This window comes from Prionailurus viverrinus, chromosome D2, assembly GCF_022837055.1.
Source record: "Prionailurus viverrinus isolate Anna chromosome D2, UM_Priviv_1.0, whole genome shotgun sequence".
Lineage (NCBI taxonomy): Eukaryota > Metazoa > Chordata > Mammalia > Carnivora > Felidae > Prionailurus > Prionailurus viverrinus.
This window is the reverse complement of record NC_062571.1, coordinates 67,898,294-67,912,377: the sequence shown is the minus strand read 5'-3', so window position 1 is coordinate 67,912,377 and position 14,084 is coordinate 67,898,294. Positions and strand designations below refer to the sequence as shown.

Here is a 14,084-nt window from a genome sequence, read left to right as displayed (position 1 = left end):
GATAAGGTTGATATGTACTCTGGTCAGTGCTATAAACTCCCAGTCAGTGCCATCAAAATCTTTAAGTCAGAATGTGCCCAAATAGAAGCCAAATCCTGTAAGGAAATTGAAGATCTTGACAGAAAATACATTGGCTGCTATCATGTATTTGCTTTTTTTAAAATTCCAGATGCCCAGGCTGTACTCCAGACTAATTAAATTAGAAGTCCCCCAGGTAGTTCTGTTGTGCGGCCAAGGTGGAAATACTGCTCCGAGAAAGTCTGCATTTTGACTTGACTCTTTTCAATGTCAACTTGCTCAGAAATATGGTTTGAAGCCCCTGAAAGATGTCACAGTAAAGTTTCAGATGCTGGCAAGCTTACAAGGTTGCAGTAGGCTTCATTTTGAACCCAATGGAGGTGTTGACATATAAACTTAGGTCGGATCAGATAATTATGATCCTTCTTAGATAGAAGAGAAATCACAGGTTAAACAGATTAGACCAAAGGAAAGGATGCCTCTCTGAAAAGTATTCAGAGGCAGCTATAATGCAAGGAACATGGGAATGTTTGAATTGTGAATAGGACTGTTTCCAGTGACTCTGTCATTAAGTACTTGCTGTCCTGTGGAGACTCCTGAGATGGAGCCCTGGTGCCGGTGGTCGATGCTACCCTGGCAAATTAAGAATGGAGCACTTCTTCAGTGAGTCCCAAGATCAACATGGTACCTCACAGGGGAGTCTATTGGAGGTAACTGTAATGACTGAGACTTCTGTAGCCCCAGATGCTGGTGATGATGGAGAAGAAGCAGATAAAAATGTGGAAGACAAACCTAAACAGATCCACATCTAGCAGAGTTCAAGCCACACTGAGTCAGGCTGTCAGTCCTTGACCATACTGGTCGTATAATGGCTCCATTGTCACTCTTCATTACTTCCAACATTGTATGTTAGGACATGTATAGTTAAGTAAAATATTTTTTATTTGTTTAAAAAATGGGTTGGCAAAATACGAAACACTGGAGACACCAAATGTTGGTGAGGGAGTAGAGCAGCAGGAACTTTCATTCATTAATGGTGGGAGTGCAAAATGGTATAGCCACTTTGAAGACAAGTTTGGCAGTTTCTTACAAAACCAAATGTATTCTTACCTTAGGATCCAGTGGTCATTCTCCTTGGTATTTACCCAAAGGAGTTGGAAACTTAAGTCCATGCAAAAACCTGTACATGGATGTTTATGGCAGCTTCATACACAACAGCCACAACTTGGAAGCAACCATGATGACCTTCGGTAGCTAGATGTATACATAACCTGTGGTACATCCAGACAATGGGATATTATTCATCACTAAAAAGAAATGAGCTATCAAGAAAAGATGTGGAAGAACCTTAAATATATATTGCTAAGTGAAAGAAGCCAATCTGAAAAGGCTATGTGTTGTGTGATTCCAGCCGTCTGAATTTCTGGAAAAGGCAACACTGTGCAGACAGTAAAAAGATTAGTCACTGCCGGGGGTTGGGGGGCAGTGAGGCAGAGGGATAAAAAGACCGAGCAGAGAGGACTTTTAGGGCAATGAAAACTATTAAGCGGTTTCGTATGATGCTATAATGCTAGATACGTGACATGCATTTGTCAAAACCCGTAGAATGTACCACACCAAGAGTGAATTCTAAAATGAACTGTGGGCTTAGGGGGATAATAATGTGTCTGTGTAGGTTTATCAGTGGTAACCAATGTACCACTCTGGTGGGTGATCTTTTTTTGTTTTTTAAATTCAATTTATTTTATTTTTTTTTTCAAGTTTTTATTTAAGTTCCAGTGAGGTACCATACAGTGTAATTTTAGTTTCAGGTGTATGGTTTAGTGATTCAACACTTACTTACAGTACCCAGTGCTCATCATGAGTGCCCTCCTTAATCCCCATCACTTATTTAACCTATGATCCCACCCTGCCTTCCCCCGGCCTCCCCTCTGGTCACCATCAGTTTTTTCTCTATAGTTAAGAGTCTGTTTCTTGGTATTCCTCTTTTTCTCCACTATGTACGTTTGTTTTGTTTCTTAAATTCCACATATGAGTGAAATCATATGGTTGTTGTCTTTCTCTGACTGACTTAATTCACTTAGCATAATGCTTTCTGGCTCCATTGGTGGGGAATCTTGGTTGTGGGGGAGGCTGTGTGTATGTTGGAAAAGAGAGGTATATGGGAACTCTGTGTTTTCTGCTCAGTTTTGCTGTGAATCTGTAACTGTTCTAAAAAAGTAAAATCTATTTTAAAAATGAGCTGGAAAAACTCATTATTCTACTTGAATTCTAATAGTATAGTTTTGTGCCAGTATATGGGGTGTGGAAAAATATGTATGGTCCCTGTTTTATAATTGAGTTTTTGTGAAGTTGTTTTGTTATATGCCTATGGGACTATAACTATGATATAGTCATTATCTAGTCATATATCTATAGTTATCTTACGTATGAGTTATCAGAACCGTTCGCTGATGTCAGTAGTTTTTGAGAAAAGTTTTTTGAAAAACCAGCTGAAATGATTTGAAAGTTTGCATTATGTCCTTTATCACATAGAGATTGTCTCTTGTACTCATCAGGAGGCAAGAATACATTTTTGATTTGAGTATTTCTTTTGATGATTTCTTTACTAGAAATTAGTAAAAGTATGAAGTGTAAGAATTTCTTGTAAGACTACATTTAACATTTTCTTTTTAAAATGATTTTCGTATTTGTTTCAGTTTTGTATTTTCTTGAGCTGGTGACTCCAGCTCTAGTTTTATTGGGATAGACTCTTAGGGACCCCTGGGACTTTTTCAGGGCTCGTTTGGAAAACCCTGGATCTACTCTGCAACCACCATATTTTAGAGAGGTGAACACAGACACTGAGACCCCACTCCCCTTCTCCCTGAGGTTGCACACCCAGTTGACAGTAGGTATTCACTAGATCACGTGACTTAGACTTCTAACTTGTAGTGGACTGATCTCCTAATCTGTGGTTGGCTAACAAAAATATTGTAATATGATATTTTAAGTTTATTTATTTATTTTGAGAGAGAGAGAGAGAGAGAGAGCACGAGTTGGGTAGGAGCAGGGAGAGGGAGAGAGAATTCCAAGCAGGCTCCGTGCTGTCAGCGCAGAGCCTGATTTCACAAACCATGAGATCATGACCTGAGCTGAGATCAGGAATCGGACGCTTAACCGACTGAGCCACCCAGGCACCCCTAAAATGTACTACTTTTAATGCGGTCAAACTTAAGCAGTAAAACATCAGAAAAAGAAAAGAAAAATCACTCCAAGTCCCCCTCTCCAAAGGTAGCCACTAATTAACACTTGGGTGACTGGACTTCTAGAAACTTCTCTCTGAATATACACATACAGATTTCCAGGTAAGAACAATCTGTACATCTTTTTTTGTAATTTGTTTTTAATCAACCACCAGTGGTTTTGGTGTCTTTGCCAGTTAAATATAGGTCAGTGTAATTTTTTTTTGGTCTGTAATTTTTAACGATTTTGTAGTGTCCTGTTGTATATATTATAGTTCATTTACCCAATTGTGTATTTTCCTCCACTTTTTTTTTTTTTTTTTTTACTATCAACAAAGATAGACAGGTATCTTTGTGCATCTGTTTATCTCTTTAGAATATAGCCGTGGAAGTGGAAGAGGTAACTGATCAATTTGGAAATGAGTATCAGTAGCTCAACTTTCCATGCCGCAAATGGCTATTGGGAAGTGGTATTTAAGAACTGTAAACTGTAGAGTTCCTGGGACCTTTGGTGTTGGTGTGGTGGGGGGTGGTCAGTTTGAAAATGCAGCTAGGGTGGGGCAGCTGGCAGGCCCATCCCTAGGGCTGCCTTTGAACTAGTCACTGAGTTGCCCCGGGCAAGCTGGTTTTGGAACAAACTCTCCTGTTGTTGCAGACGGCAGAATGGCTCCAAAGGTAACCTCAGAGCTGCTTCGGCAGCTGAGACAAGCCATGAGGAACACGGAGTATGTGACAGAGCCGATCCAGGCCTACATCATCCCATCAGGAGACGCCCACCAGGTACTAAGTGGAGATGGGCCAGGGTTGGATCTCATCAGCCTGTCCTCTGTTGTCATTCTTTTCCTCCATCCCCAGTGTGTTTGTAGGATTCTAGCTGTCAGTCCACAACCGAGTGTGTCCTCCAGGGCTTGGCACCAGGGACCTGTGTCTAGTAGGGTCTCACTGAATGCTTGTTGCTTTGGCCCTGGCTTCCTTATTTCCAGTGAATATAGCCAGCTTTTAATAACTTGTGGAAGCATTGATGGACAAATGAAGGGGCAGAGATCTGGACCTTTCTTTCGCTGACACACCTAACCTCCTCTCCTCTGCCACACCCTATCCTTAGCAGAATTGTCTGTTCTGCCTCCCTTCTCCTCTCCCCATGCAGACTGTCCTGTCCCTCTGACATGGCCAGAAGAGCAGCCAGAAAGTTGTCACGGATCTCTACCTTAGCAGGTTTTAGGGGTAGTTCTGAATAACACCCTCCTTCCCCCCGCAACCACTACCTTTGATGGAAGTAACTCAGTAAGTGACCTTTACCTCTGAAAACACTGGTGAGCTAAATATGGGAGAATCGGGTTTGGAGAGGTGGAGATTGCATGTGGTGGGGCAATCTCCCACCTGTACCATGGTCATGCTCCTGCAGGGTTACAAAGATGAATTTAAGATTGAATTTTAAGATTGAATTTCTGCCCTCACTATGCTGATGGTTTAGTAGAGAGATGAGACAGTATACAAAGTACTGTTCTCCCATAGAGTCATCTATACATATATATTTTTTATAACCTTTGCTTACGTGCGAGGCACTGCCTTAGGTGTGGTATGTGACAAAGATTAGAATGGTCCTGCTCCCAAGAACATACAGTTGAGTAATGGAGTAAAGATACATACACATGTGTCTGTATTACAAGGTGGAATGTGGAAATGCCTTCAAGAAAATATGGGCAAAGCGTTTTGCAAGTTTAGGGTTGAGAGGGAAAGATGACTGAGGGCTTTATGAGTAGGGGAGGCATTTGAACTGGATGTTGAAGGATGGGTAGAGTTGGATAAATAGAGGAAGGACGGAGAGGATTCTAGGCAGGGAGATTAGTGGGAGCAAAGGCCGAGGAGCAGGGCAGGGAAGGTTGGAGTGCTTTTGAGAAACAACATGGCAAGTGCCCCTGGCAGAAGCCCAGGCAGGTAATAAGCGATAGTGGGAATACAGCTGGTGCTCTCTGATCCTTCAGGGGCAGGTAACAGAAACCGCCCTGAGGTCCTTTGAACAATAAAAGGCTTTATAAGGGTTTATGGGCAGGGCCACTGCGCTGGCAGAACTCTAGGTTGTGAATGGTGGTCTCTGGAGTTGTGCGATGTCAGGGCCTCAGATGGGGTGGCTCGTGGAACCTGAGGGCAGGAATGCAGCTGGCCAAGAACAACTGAGATGGGAAGGGTTTCAGTTCTTGCCGTAGATCAGTTTCTCCCTTTCTTAGGGAACATGGTAGACAGTAAACAGGGGCCAACCAATAGTTCCCACATTTATATCTTTTGATCTTTTACTTTCAAGATACCAGATTGAGCTAGAACCTTAATCCCAAGTCCAGAGTCCTGGTTGAGAACTTGATTAGCATAGCAGCTTGGTGTTTATCATTGGGGGGTGTGTGTGTGTGTGTGTGTACACACATGTGTGGTATGGCATGTGGTACAGACATGACTGATGATGACTGATAAGGGTCTATCATGATGGAGGGGTGGCACATAAGAGTATTACTGTAAGTTGAGCAAAGTTCTCAAAAGATGTTCACTTTCACTGGCCGCTTTTCTGCCCCTCCTCAAGGGTGCCAGACCACATGGTTGTGACAATATCAGGCCAGTGTTAACCTGGGACAGCATGAAGATTGGACCCCTGCCTGGAAACATAAGATTTCGTGGCCTCAGGAACCGATGAAGGGCTGAAGTAAATAACCAAAGGGATTGGATAATTAGAGGCAACAGCCTGCAGTTCGGTGTACTTTGATGTTTAGAGCGGTATTCCCCAAACAGTATTCTGTAGTATTCCTGTTGTGTCTCATAAGGTGTTCTGTAAAAAGTGTATTCAGTGGTTAAGAATATAGTGAAATGAGCTAAACAGTTTCTATCTTTACGATAACAAAGTTCAGCATAAAATTTATCATCCTATTTTCAAGTATGCAGTACAGTGGGTTAACTATATGCACATTGTTGTGTAAAAGATCTCTAGAACTTTTTCATCTTACAGAACTGAAACTCTATACCCATTGAATAACCCCCCAGTCCTACCTCCCACTACTCACACTCACCACTCTCCACTCTACTTTCAAAGAGATGACTACTTTATACACCTCCCGTAAGTGGAATCATACAGTATTGTCTTTTTGTGACTGGCTTATTTCACTTTGCATAATGTTTTTTAGGTTCATCCATGGTGTAGCTTATGATAGGATTTCCTGTCTAAAGGCTGAATGATAATTCATTGTATGTATATACCACCTTATTTTTTAAAGTTTATTTTTATTTTGAGGGAGCAGAGAGAGAGAGAGAGTGAGAGAGCACACACGAACAAGTGGAGAAGGAGCAGAGAGAAGGAAAGACAGAATCCCAAGCAGGTTCGACACTGTCTGCACAAAGCCCAGTGTGGCGTTCGAACCTAGGAACCGTGAGATCATGACCTCAGCCAAGATCAAGAGTTGGACGCTTAACTGATTTAGCTACCCAGGTGTCCCTATACCACATTTTGTTTTTATATGCCACATTTGAAAAAAATCTTTTCATCTGTTCATGAACATTTGGGTTGCATCCAGTTCTTGGCTTTTGTGAATAATGCAGGGAACATGGGTGTGTAAATGTCTCTTTGGAATACAGTTTCAGTTCTTTTGGATATATACGCAGAAGTGGGATCTCTGGATCATATAGTAATTCTATTTATTTTTTGTTTTTTATAATTTTTTTAAATCTTTATTTATTTTTGAGAGAGAGAGAGAGAGAGGATGAGTTGGGGAGTGGGACCAGAGAGAGAGAGAGAGAGAGAGAGAGAGAGAGACAGAATCAATCCAAAGCAGGCTCCAGGCTCTGACCTGTCAGCACAGAACCCAACACAAGGCTCAAAGTCACGATCCATGAGTTAGTGACCTGAGCTGAAGTCAGGTGCCCCTAGTTTTTTTGTTTTTTTTTTTTTTAAGTAAACTCTTAACTTCTTAACCCCAATGTGGGGCTTGAAGTCATGACCCCAAGATCAAGGGTGACATGCTCTACAGACTGAGCAAGCCAGGTGCCCCAGTAATTCTCATTTTTTGAGGAGCCTCCATACTGCTTTCCATGGTGGCTATGCCATTTTACATTTTCACCAACAGTGCACAAGGGTTGCCAACACTTATTTTCTGGTTTTTTTCCCCCCTATAGTGGAATCCTAACAGATATGAGGTAATATTGCATTTTTTTTTCATTGTGGTTTTGATTTGCATTTTCCTGATGGTTAGTGATGTTGAGCATCTTTTCATATGTTTGTTGGCCCTCTGTATGTCTCTTTTGGAGAAATGTCTGTTTGAGTCCTTTGCCCATTTGACCAGTTTCTTAACTGCAGGACTTCTCGGGGCCTTTAAATGCTAATGTGCACTGTAAAGTTGCACTTTAATGTGCAACTCTAAGGAGAGGAAGAAGTATTCAGCATTTCCTAGACTTAAATTAAATGTCCATGGATTTCCCTCAGTCATCTTAGGGGTAGGGTAAGGGACTCAGTGTTCCATGGAATTCCTTGCTCCATTGATCCACAACAACACTTTTCATGCCATGATGGGTTAGAACTGGATTGAAGAGGTGAGGGGAAAGGGAGATCCTTGTGTCAAGAGGAAGCCACTGAAGACTAGGGTTCTGCCTGCAAAAGTGGATGAAGAGGGAGGCGAGAGAGTGCGAGATGTGAGTATAGGAGAAGTAGAAGATTCAGTCGGAACGGGGGTGGCATGTGAGGAAGCCAGGGTGGCGGGTATGTTACTGTTAGATTTAGTAGGCGTAGGTGGGGGCAGGGGAGGTGGGTGCAGTTTAGGGTGGGGGTTGGTGACAATTCTTCCTTTCACCTGTGTCCTCTAGAATGGACTAACAAGATTCACCACCTTCGTGGGAACCAAAGTTTCCTGTTGGCTAAGGGCTAGATGAGTAAGTAGTTTGGCCCCACACAACCTGGGCCTGAGTCCTGGTAGGAGATACAGGTAGCAGGCACCCCAGCATTTAGGAAGGGCAGACTCTAGCCTTGTCCCTGAGGAGGTCCTTTCTTTCCCCTCCTGTCCAGGCTCCTCTGATGGGTGTTCCCTGTCTCCAGTCAGTCCCAGGCTTTAGCCTCTGGACTTGGGCTTCATGTCACATGGATTCCGTGCCGACGTACCAGTGATATTTTTCATTTTCTGCCTCTCAAGCATCAGGCAGTTGCCCTGGACTGATTTGGTTGCTGCTCTTGTATCTCCATATTGAGCAGGATGCTGGTTCCTGCGGTGGGAGCACATTATATGGCAGTTGGTGTGGGGTCTTCTGTGAGTTCCTGGATCAGTCTGGCTTCTCCAGACAGAACCAATAAAATTGTATAGAGATGTCCATGTGTGTAGAGGGACGTATCATGAGGGAGGGCTCCCACAGTAGTTCCCCTGGTTCTCAGACCTTTGGGTTTGAGCTGGAGCCACACCACTGGCGTTCTGCTTCCCCCAGCTTGTGGTTACCCAGTGCTGTATGTCCCTGTCTGAGTTAAAGGCCCGAGAATCAAGAATGCTGATGTCCGAGGGCGGGAGAAGATGAATGCCTCCACTCAAACGAGGGAGCAAATTTCACTTTCCTCTACTCTTTTGATCTCTTCACACCCTCAGTGGATTGGATGATGATTGCATTGGTAGGATGATCTTTAGTCCGTCTACCGATGCAAAATTTTTTTTTTAAGTTTATTTTTTTAAGAGAGAGAGAGAGAGAGAGAGAGAGAGAGAGAGAGGATCCCAAGCAGGCTCCATGCTCTCAGCCTGGAGCCCGATGTGGGGCTCAGTCTCATAAACTGTGAGATCATGACCTGAGCCGAAACCAAGAGTCGGACATTCAACTAGCTGAGCTACCCAGGTGCTGCATACTGACGCAAATGTTATCTCTTCCAGGAACCACCTTACAGACACAGCCAGAAATAATGTCTTACCAGCTAGCTATCTGGAGATGGTCTGAGGTCAAGTGGCTCATAAAATTAACCATCACAGTCTCCTAGCACTGTTGTCTGAAATTGGGTCTCTCCTCTGAGAGAGTCTCACAGGCCGTCATAGAGCCCCAGCTAAAGATTCTAACAGTTTGGGGCGCCTGGGTGGTCCAGCTGATTAAGCGTCTGACTCTTGCTCTCACCTCGGGTCTTGATCTCAGGGTCAAGAGTTCAAGCCCCACGTTGGGCTCTGTACTGGGTGTGAAGCCTGAAGCCTGCTTAAAAAAGAAAAAAAAAAAAAAAAAAAAAAAAAGAAAGGACTCCTTACGGTTCACCTCAGGGAGAGGCCTCAGGTGTGTGAAAGACTGGATCCATGAGTGTTATTTGAATTAAAAGTTGAAAGTTTCTGGGTAAGGGGTGTGACAAGCTTTGCACTGTTGGTATTTCAGTTTGTTTTATTCTGCCTGGAGTTAGAATATAATCTATCTGTTTACTAGCAGGGGATATTCTTGTAGCCAAGACAGGCCAAGTTTATCTTGATAACCTTGGTTCTGGGTGCTGTTCGTCAGCCAGTTTGGGTTTTTGGTTTTTGGTTTTGGTCATTATAAAGCTGTTTCTGGTCCAATGGCCTGATAAACTTGTCTTCCTTGCTAAACTTTGGGAATGGCAGTGAGGTTGGCCAAACGGCAGGTGATGTAACAGGCTCTCATCAGCCCTTCATCTCCTGCTAATGGTCCCAGAATATCAGAATTGGATGGCTTCTCCCTGGATGAGTAACTGAGAGTCAGGAATTGAGGCTTTGGTCAGACAAGTCGGGACCCATTGAGGGATTTTGAACAAGAGAATGGAGGGATTTTGAACAAGGGAAGGACCAGGGGTTAGTATGGATTGGAGAAGGGAGATACTGGAGACTGAGAAGCCATTGGGAGGCCATTGCAGGATCCCAGAGTCAGGATACAGAGGGGTGGGACGTGATGCTGGCCTTAGGAGCAGAGAAGAGGGGAAGGATTGGAGGAGAAGCTGTAGAACACAGACTGAGTTTGGACCTGACAGGCAGATGGCAGAGGGGTTTGGGAAGGTTGGAACCTGAGAGGGTTTGTGATGCCGTCCAGAGAAGCAAATGAGAAGTCCCGAGTCCCTTTCTCGGTTCCTGTGGAGAGGTGGGGCAGAGTTGGGGTGACTGCTAAGTGGGACTCTGGGGCCTTGCCAGGACTGTGAGGACAAGAAGGAAGGCTCGGCTTTGTGTGTGACCTGCTGCAGCAGCCTTCTCGGTAATAGAGAGGCTGCTGTTCTCTGTGGCTCTTGTTCCTAATTGTTTCATTTCAGGCTAGATTCAGAGTTGATGGAATTTCTCCTACGGGTGGGGAAGGGAGGGTGTTGGAGAATGAAGGAAAATCTTGAATTCTGTCCTTTGTGTACTTTCCAAAACACAAATACACACACCCATGCACTGTTCCGTGCTAGAGAGAAAATGCACCCCAAGTGCGTAATTACACAGGGACCTGGCACTCCAGGGGTCTGGTCCTCACTGTCCTCTGCAACTCTGAGGGGTTCTTTCTCTGTAAACCCAGAATAAGGGTTGCGGTATCATGAGTTTGGGCCCAGGGAGACTTTTGAGGTGAGGAATTGTCCATTCTTTCTGGTAATCTGGATGCTTTCATGTACCATCTAAGTCAAACATTGGGATTTGTGGGCGCCATTGGTCCCATGTCAGGAGAATCATTGGTTGGGGCCAGAGTTGTGCCAGCTCTGCCTTTAAGAAATCCAAATTCTTTATCCTTCCCATCTGTAAGGTTTTATATTCTGTTCCTGGGGGTAGTTTAATCGAAGGGTCATGTTCTGTCAGAGGTGACTGTGCCAACTTGAGTTTTTGGCTATTTTTATGGTTCTTCCTTCTGGAAGACTTGAATCAGATTTTCCTAAACTCTGTCCTATTCCCATTCTTCCTGGAGTTGGCTTCCTGTTTTGTATTTCTTAAACAGACTCTCTCCTAGGGTGGAGCAGTGATTTTTATCACAGAGTGATTTTATCCACTGTATTAATTAGAGTAATGCTAGCTATGGTAACAGATCTCAACGTTTCAGTGGCCGGGTACTGTGGAGCCTTTACTCTTGTTTATGTAGCAGTCTGGAATGGGTGTTCTTGGTTGGTGGCTGACTTTCTTCCACTAGTAAGAGAGCGATTTGGAGTTCCAGGCTCTTTCCATCCTCTGATGCCACCATTCCGGCTGGTGGAAGGGGGAGGAGTGTGGAGAGGGCACACCCAGCTTTTACTCTCCTGACCCAGACATCACCTCGACCCCACATTCCATTTATGAGAACTACTCATGTGAGCCCACTTAGATGCAAGGGGGCATGGGAAATGAAGTCCTAGATGGAAATACAGTTGTTGGCAATATAGTAGGGGTTTAGTAAATGTAGCTACTAGTATCTGTTATCACCCAAGGCAGGCATGGACAAATGTCAGTGTGGATGCTTCTGTAAAATTCTGATGTGGGAGGTCTCTGAGTGGAGTGGGTCAGAAAACTTTGTGGAAGAGGGCATATTTGAGCTGGATTTTGAGAGATGGCTAAGGCTTTTTTTTTTTTTTTTTTTCCCCTCTTCTTTTCTGGTTTACAGATGTGCCTTATTTGGCTGTGTATTATTTACATTGTTTGAATTAGATGTCAACACTTAAAAGTTGGGTGATCTCTCATGAACACATATATTTAGCCTCTCCTGAATTACTGAGGGTTGGCAACATGCGGCCTGCATTCCGGCATAACAGAATTCAGAGCTGAAAGAGCTGCTCTCTCTGGAAGAGTCACTTCCTTATCCTGCTTTACTTGTTTAGTTTACTTGCCTGTACCCTAACACATTTAATGAGTTTAAACCCCAGTTAATGATCCCTTCTGGTCTTGATAATGTATTAGTTTCCTGCTGCCGCTGTAACAAATTACCACAAACTTAGTGGCTTACAATAACACAAATCTATTATCTTTCAGTTCTGGAGGTCTGGAGTCTACAGTGGGTCAGTAGGGCTATGTTTTTTTTCTGGAGGCTCCAGAGGAAGATCTTATTTCCTTGCCTTTTCCAGTTTCTAGAGGCTACCTGCATTTCTTGGGTTGTGTCCCTTCTTCCATCTTCAAAGAGATGGCTAAGGTTTTAACTAGGTTGAAGGACAAAGGTTCATGTTTCCTTCTGCTTGTTCATTTATTCAGCAAATGTTGGTTAAGGACCTACTGTGTGTTACCTATACCATAGGTTACCTACACCTATACCATGATAGGGACAGGGACAGTGATGAACAAAGACAAATACCCCCATCTCATGCAACTGGTATTTTGGGGCAAGATAATACCATAATGATATAAAAAAAGCTCAAGAAGAGAAGCATCTAGAAAAATGTGCTATACAGAGAGGTAAAGGCCAGGTGGCCACTTTGGATAGTCCAGGCAAGCCCCTCTGCGGAGGTGACATCTGATCTGCAGTGTAATGATGAGAAGGAGCTGGCCATGCCACGATCAGAAAGGGACTTTGATAGGCACAAGGAAAAGCATGTGCAAAGGCCCTGAAGTAGGAATGAGCTTTGGAAGTACAAAATACAGAAAGCAGGCGAGGTGGCTTGAACATCTCGGGTGGCTGGGAGAGGGGGGTTCTGAGAGGACAGCAGGGTCCGATCAAGCAGTGCATTGGGGATGGGCTGGGGTTTGGGTTCTATCCTAAGTATGACGGGAAGCTATGGTGAGTTTTGAGCAGGGTGCTAACATGGTGCATACAGACATTTTGGAAAGCTCACTCTGTGTGTGTGAAGAATGGATTGTAGGGTTTGTGGTCCATGGGGAGATGGTGGAGGCTTGGATTGAATGCTGGTCTCAGGTGGAGAGAAACGGTGGTTTTGGAGAGAAAGCCGATAGCTCTGCTTCCTTGTGCCTTTTCCCCCGTATGCTAAGGCTTTGGCTTGTTTTAGACCTTTTGCTGTTCTCTGGGGAGAGTGTTCTTGGGTTTTGCCAGCTTCATTGCTGGGGGAAGAGTGGGAGGCCCAGGCCCAGTGCTTGTCTGGCCTCTCTGCCTAGCCTGTTGGTGTGGAGGTGACAGCTTTGGTCAGTGACGGCTTTCTGGCATGTTGACTACTTAGGTCATGTCTAGACATTTTTGCCCAGACCTCGTCTTGATCCCAAACCAAACATGTCCACCTGCCGTTAATTCCACCTCCTTTTGGAGAAACCTGCCTCCTGCCTTTGCCAATGGGCAGCTGCTTTGAGAGGCCCTGTCCCTCCTCTCGGGCTTGCCCCAGTAGGGGTGGGACATTCCTCGAGAGCTGATCCCTGAGTGGAGACTAGCTGGGCCGAGATGAGCAATACCTTCTCTGCCAGCCCTTTGCTAGCAATCTCACTGTGTGTCACAGGTGGATGAGCCTCAAGCAGGGGACCCTCCTCATCCATCAGGAGCATCTCCTGTGTCTTCTCCATTGTGTACTGTGATTTTTAGTATAAGAGTTATTTTTGTTTACTTAGTTTTCCCGGCCTCTTGGATGCTTTTTCAGCATTTAGGAAGAAACTGATACTATCTGTTCCATTGCATATATGCAGCACTCTCAGGTTTCTGGTGAGTTTTCTGTTTTAAACATTAACTTACTGTTCCTCACAGCAATCCTGGGAGAAGGGTGGGAACTCCTCCCTACCCTCCGTTTTTGCTTTACTTCTCTTTAGTTTTGCACCCAGTGATTGCTGGGTTTATAATCAAATGAGAAGTCTCCAGTTCATAAATGCTGCTGGCGGCCGTTTCCTTCTGCATTCTTCGTGCTGCCTGTTAAATGTTCCTCTATGGTTTGGGGATAAAACATGTGCCTGGTGTTGCTTTCAGCGGTGTGAAGGGACCTGTTTTAGAAATGAACAACTGAGCCTGAGAGACGCAGTGAGACTTGTTGCAGAGAGCTGGGCCTGCTGGAGGCCA

General features: G+C 44.3%; 1 protein-coding gene across 3 annotated transcripts in view; it reads left to right on the top strand.

Annotated features, from left to right (window-relative positions):
* XPNPEP1 (X-prolyl aminopeptidase 1) overlaps positions 1-14,084 on the top strand; it is a 58,313-nt gene that overhangs the window by 14,255 nt on the left and 29,974 nt on the right. For all 3 annotated transcript variants that reach the window (XM_047825670.1, XM_047825672.1, XM_047825671.1), the window contains one exon: positions 3,898-4,022. In XM_047825670.1, the coding sequence (XP_047681626.1) occupies positions 3,898-4,022 (125 nt within the window). The remainder of the gene's footprint in view (positions 1-3,897; positions 4,023-14,084) is intronic.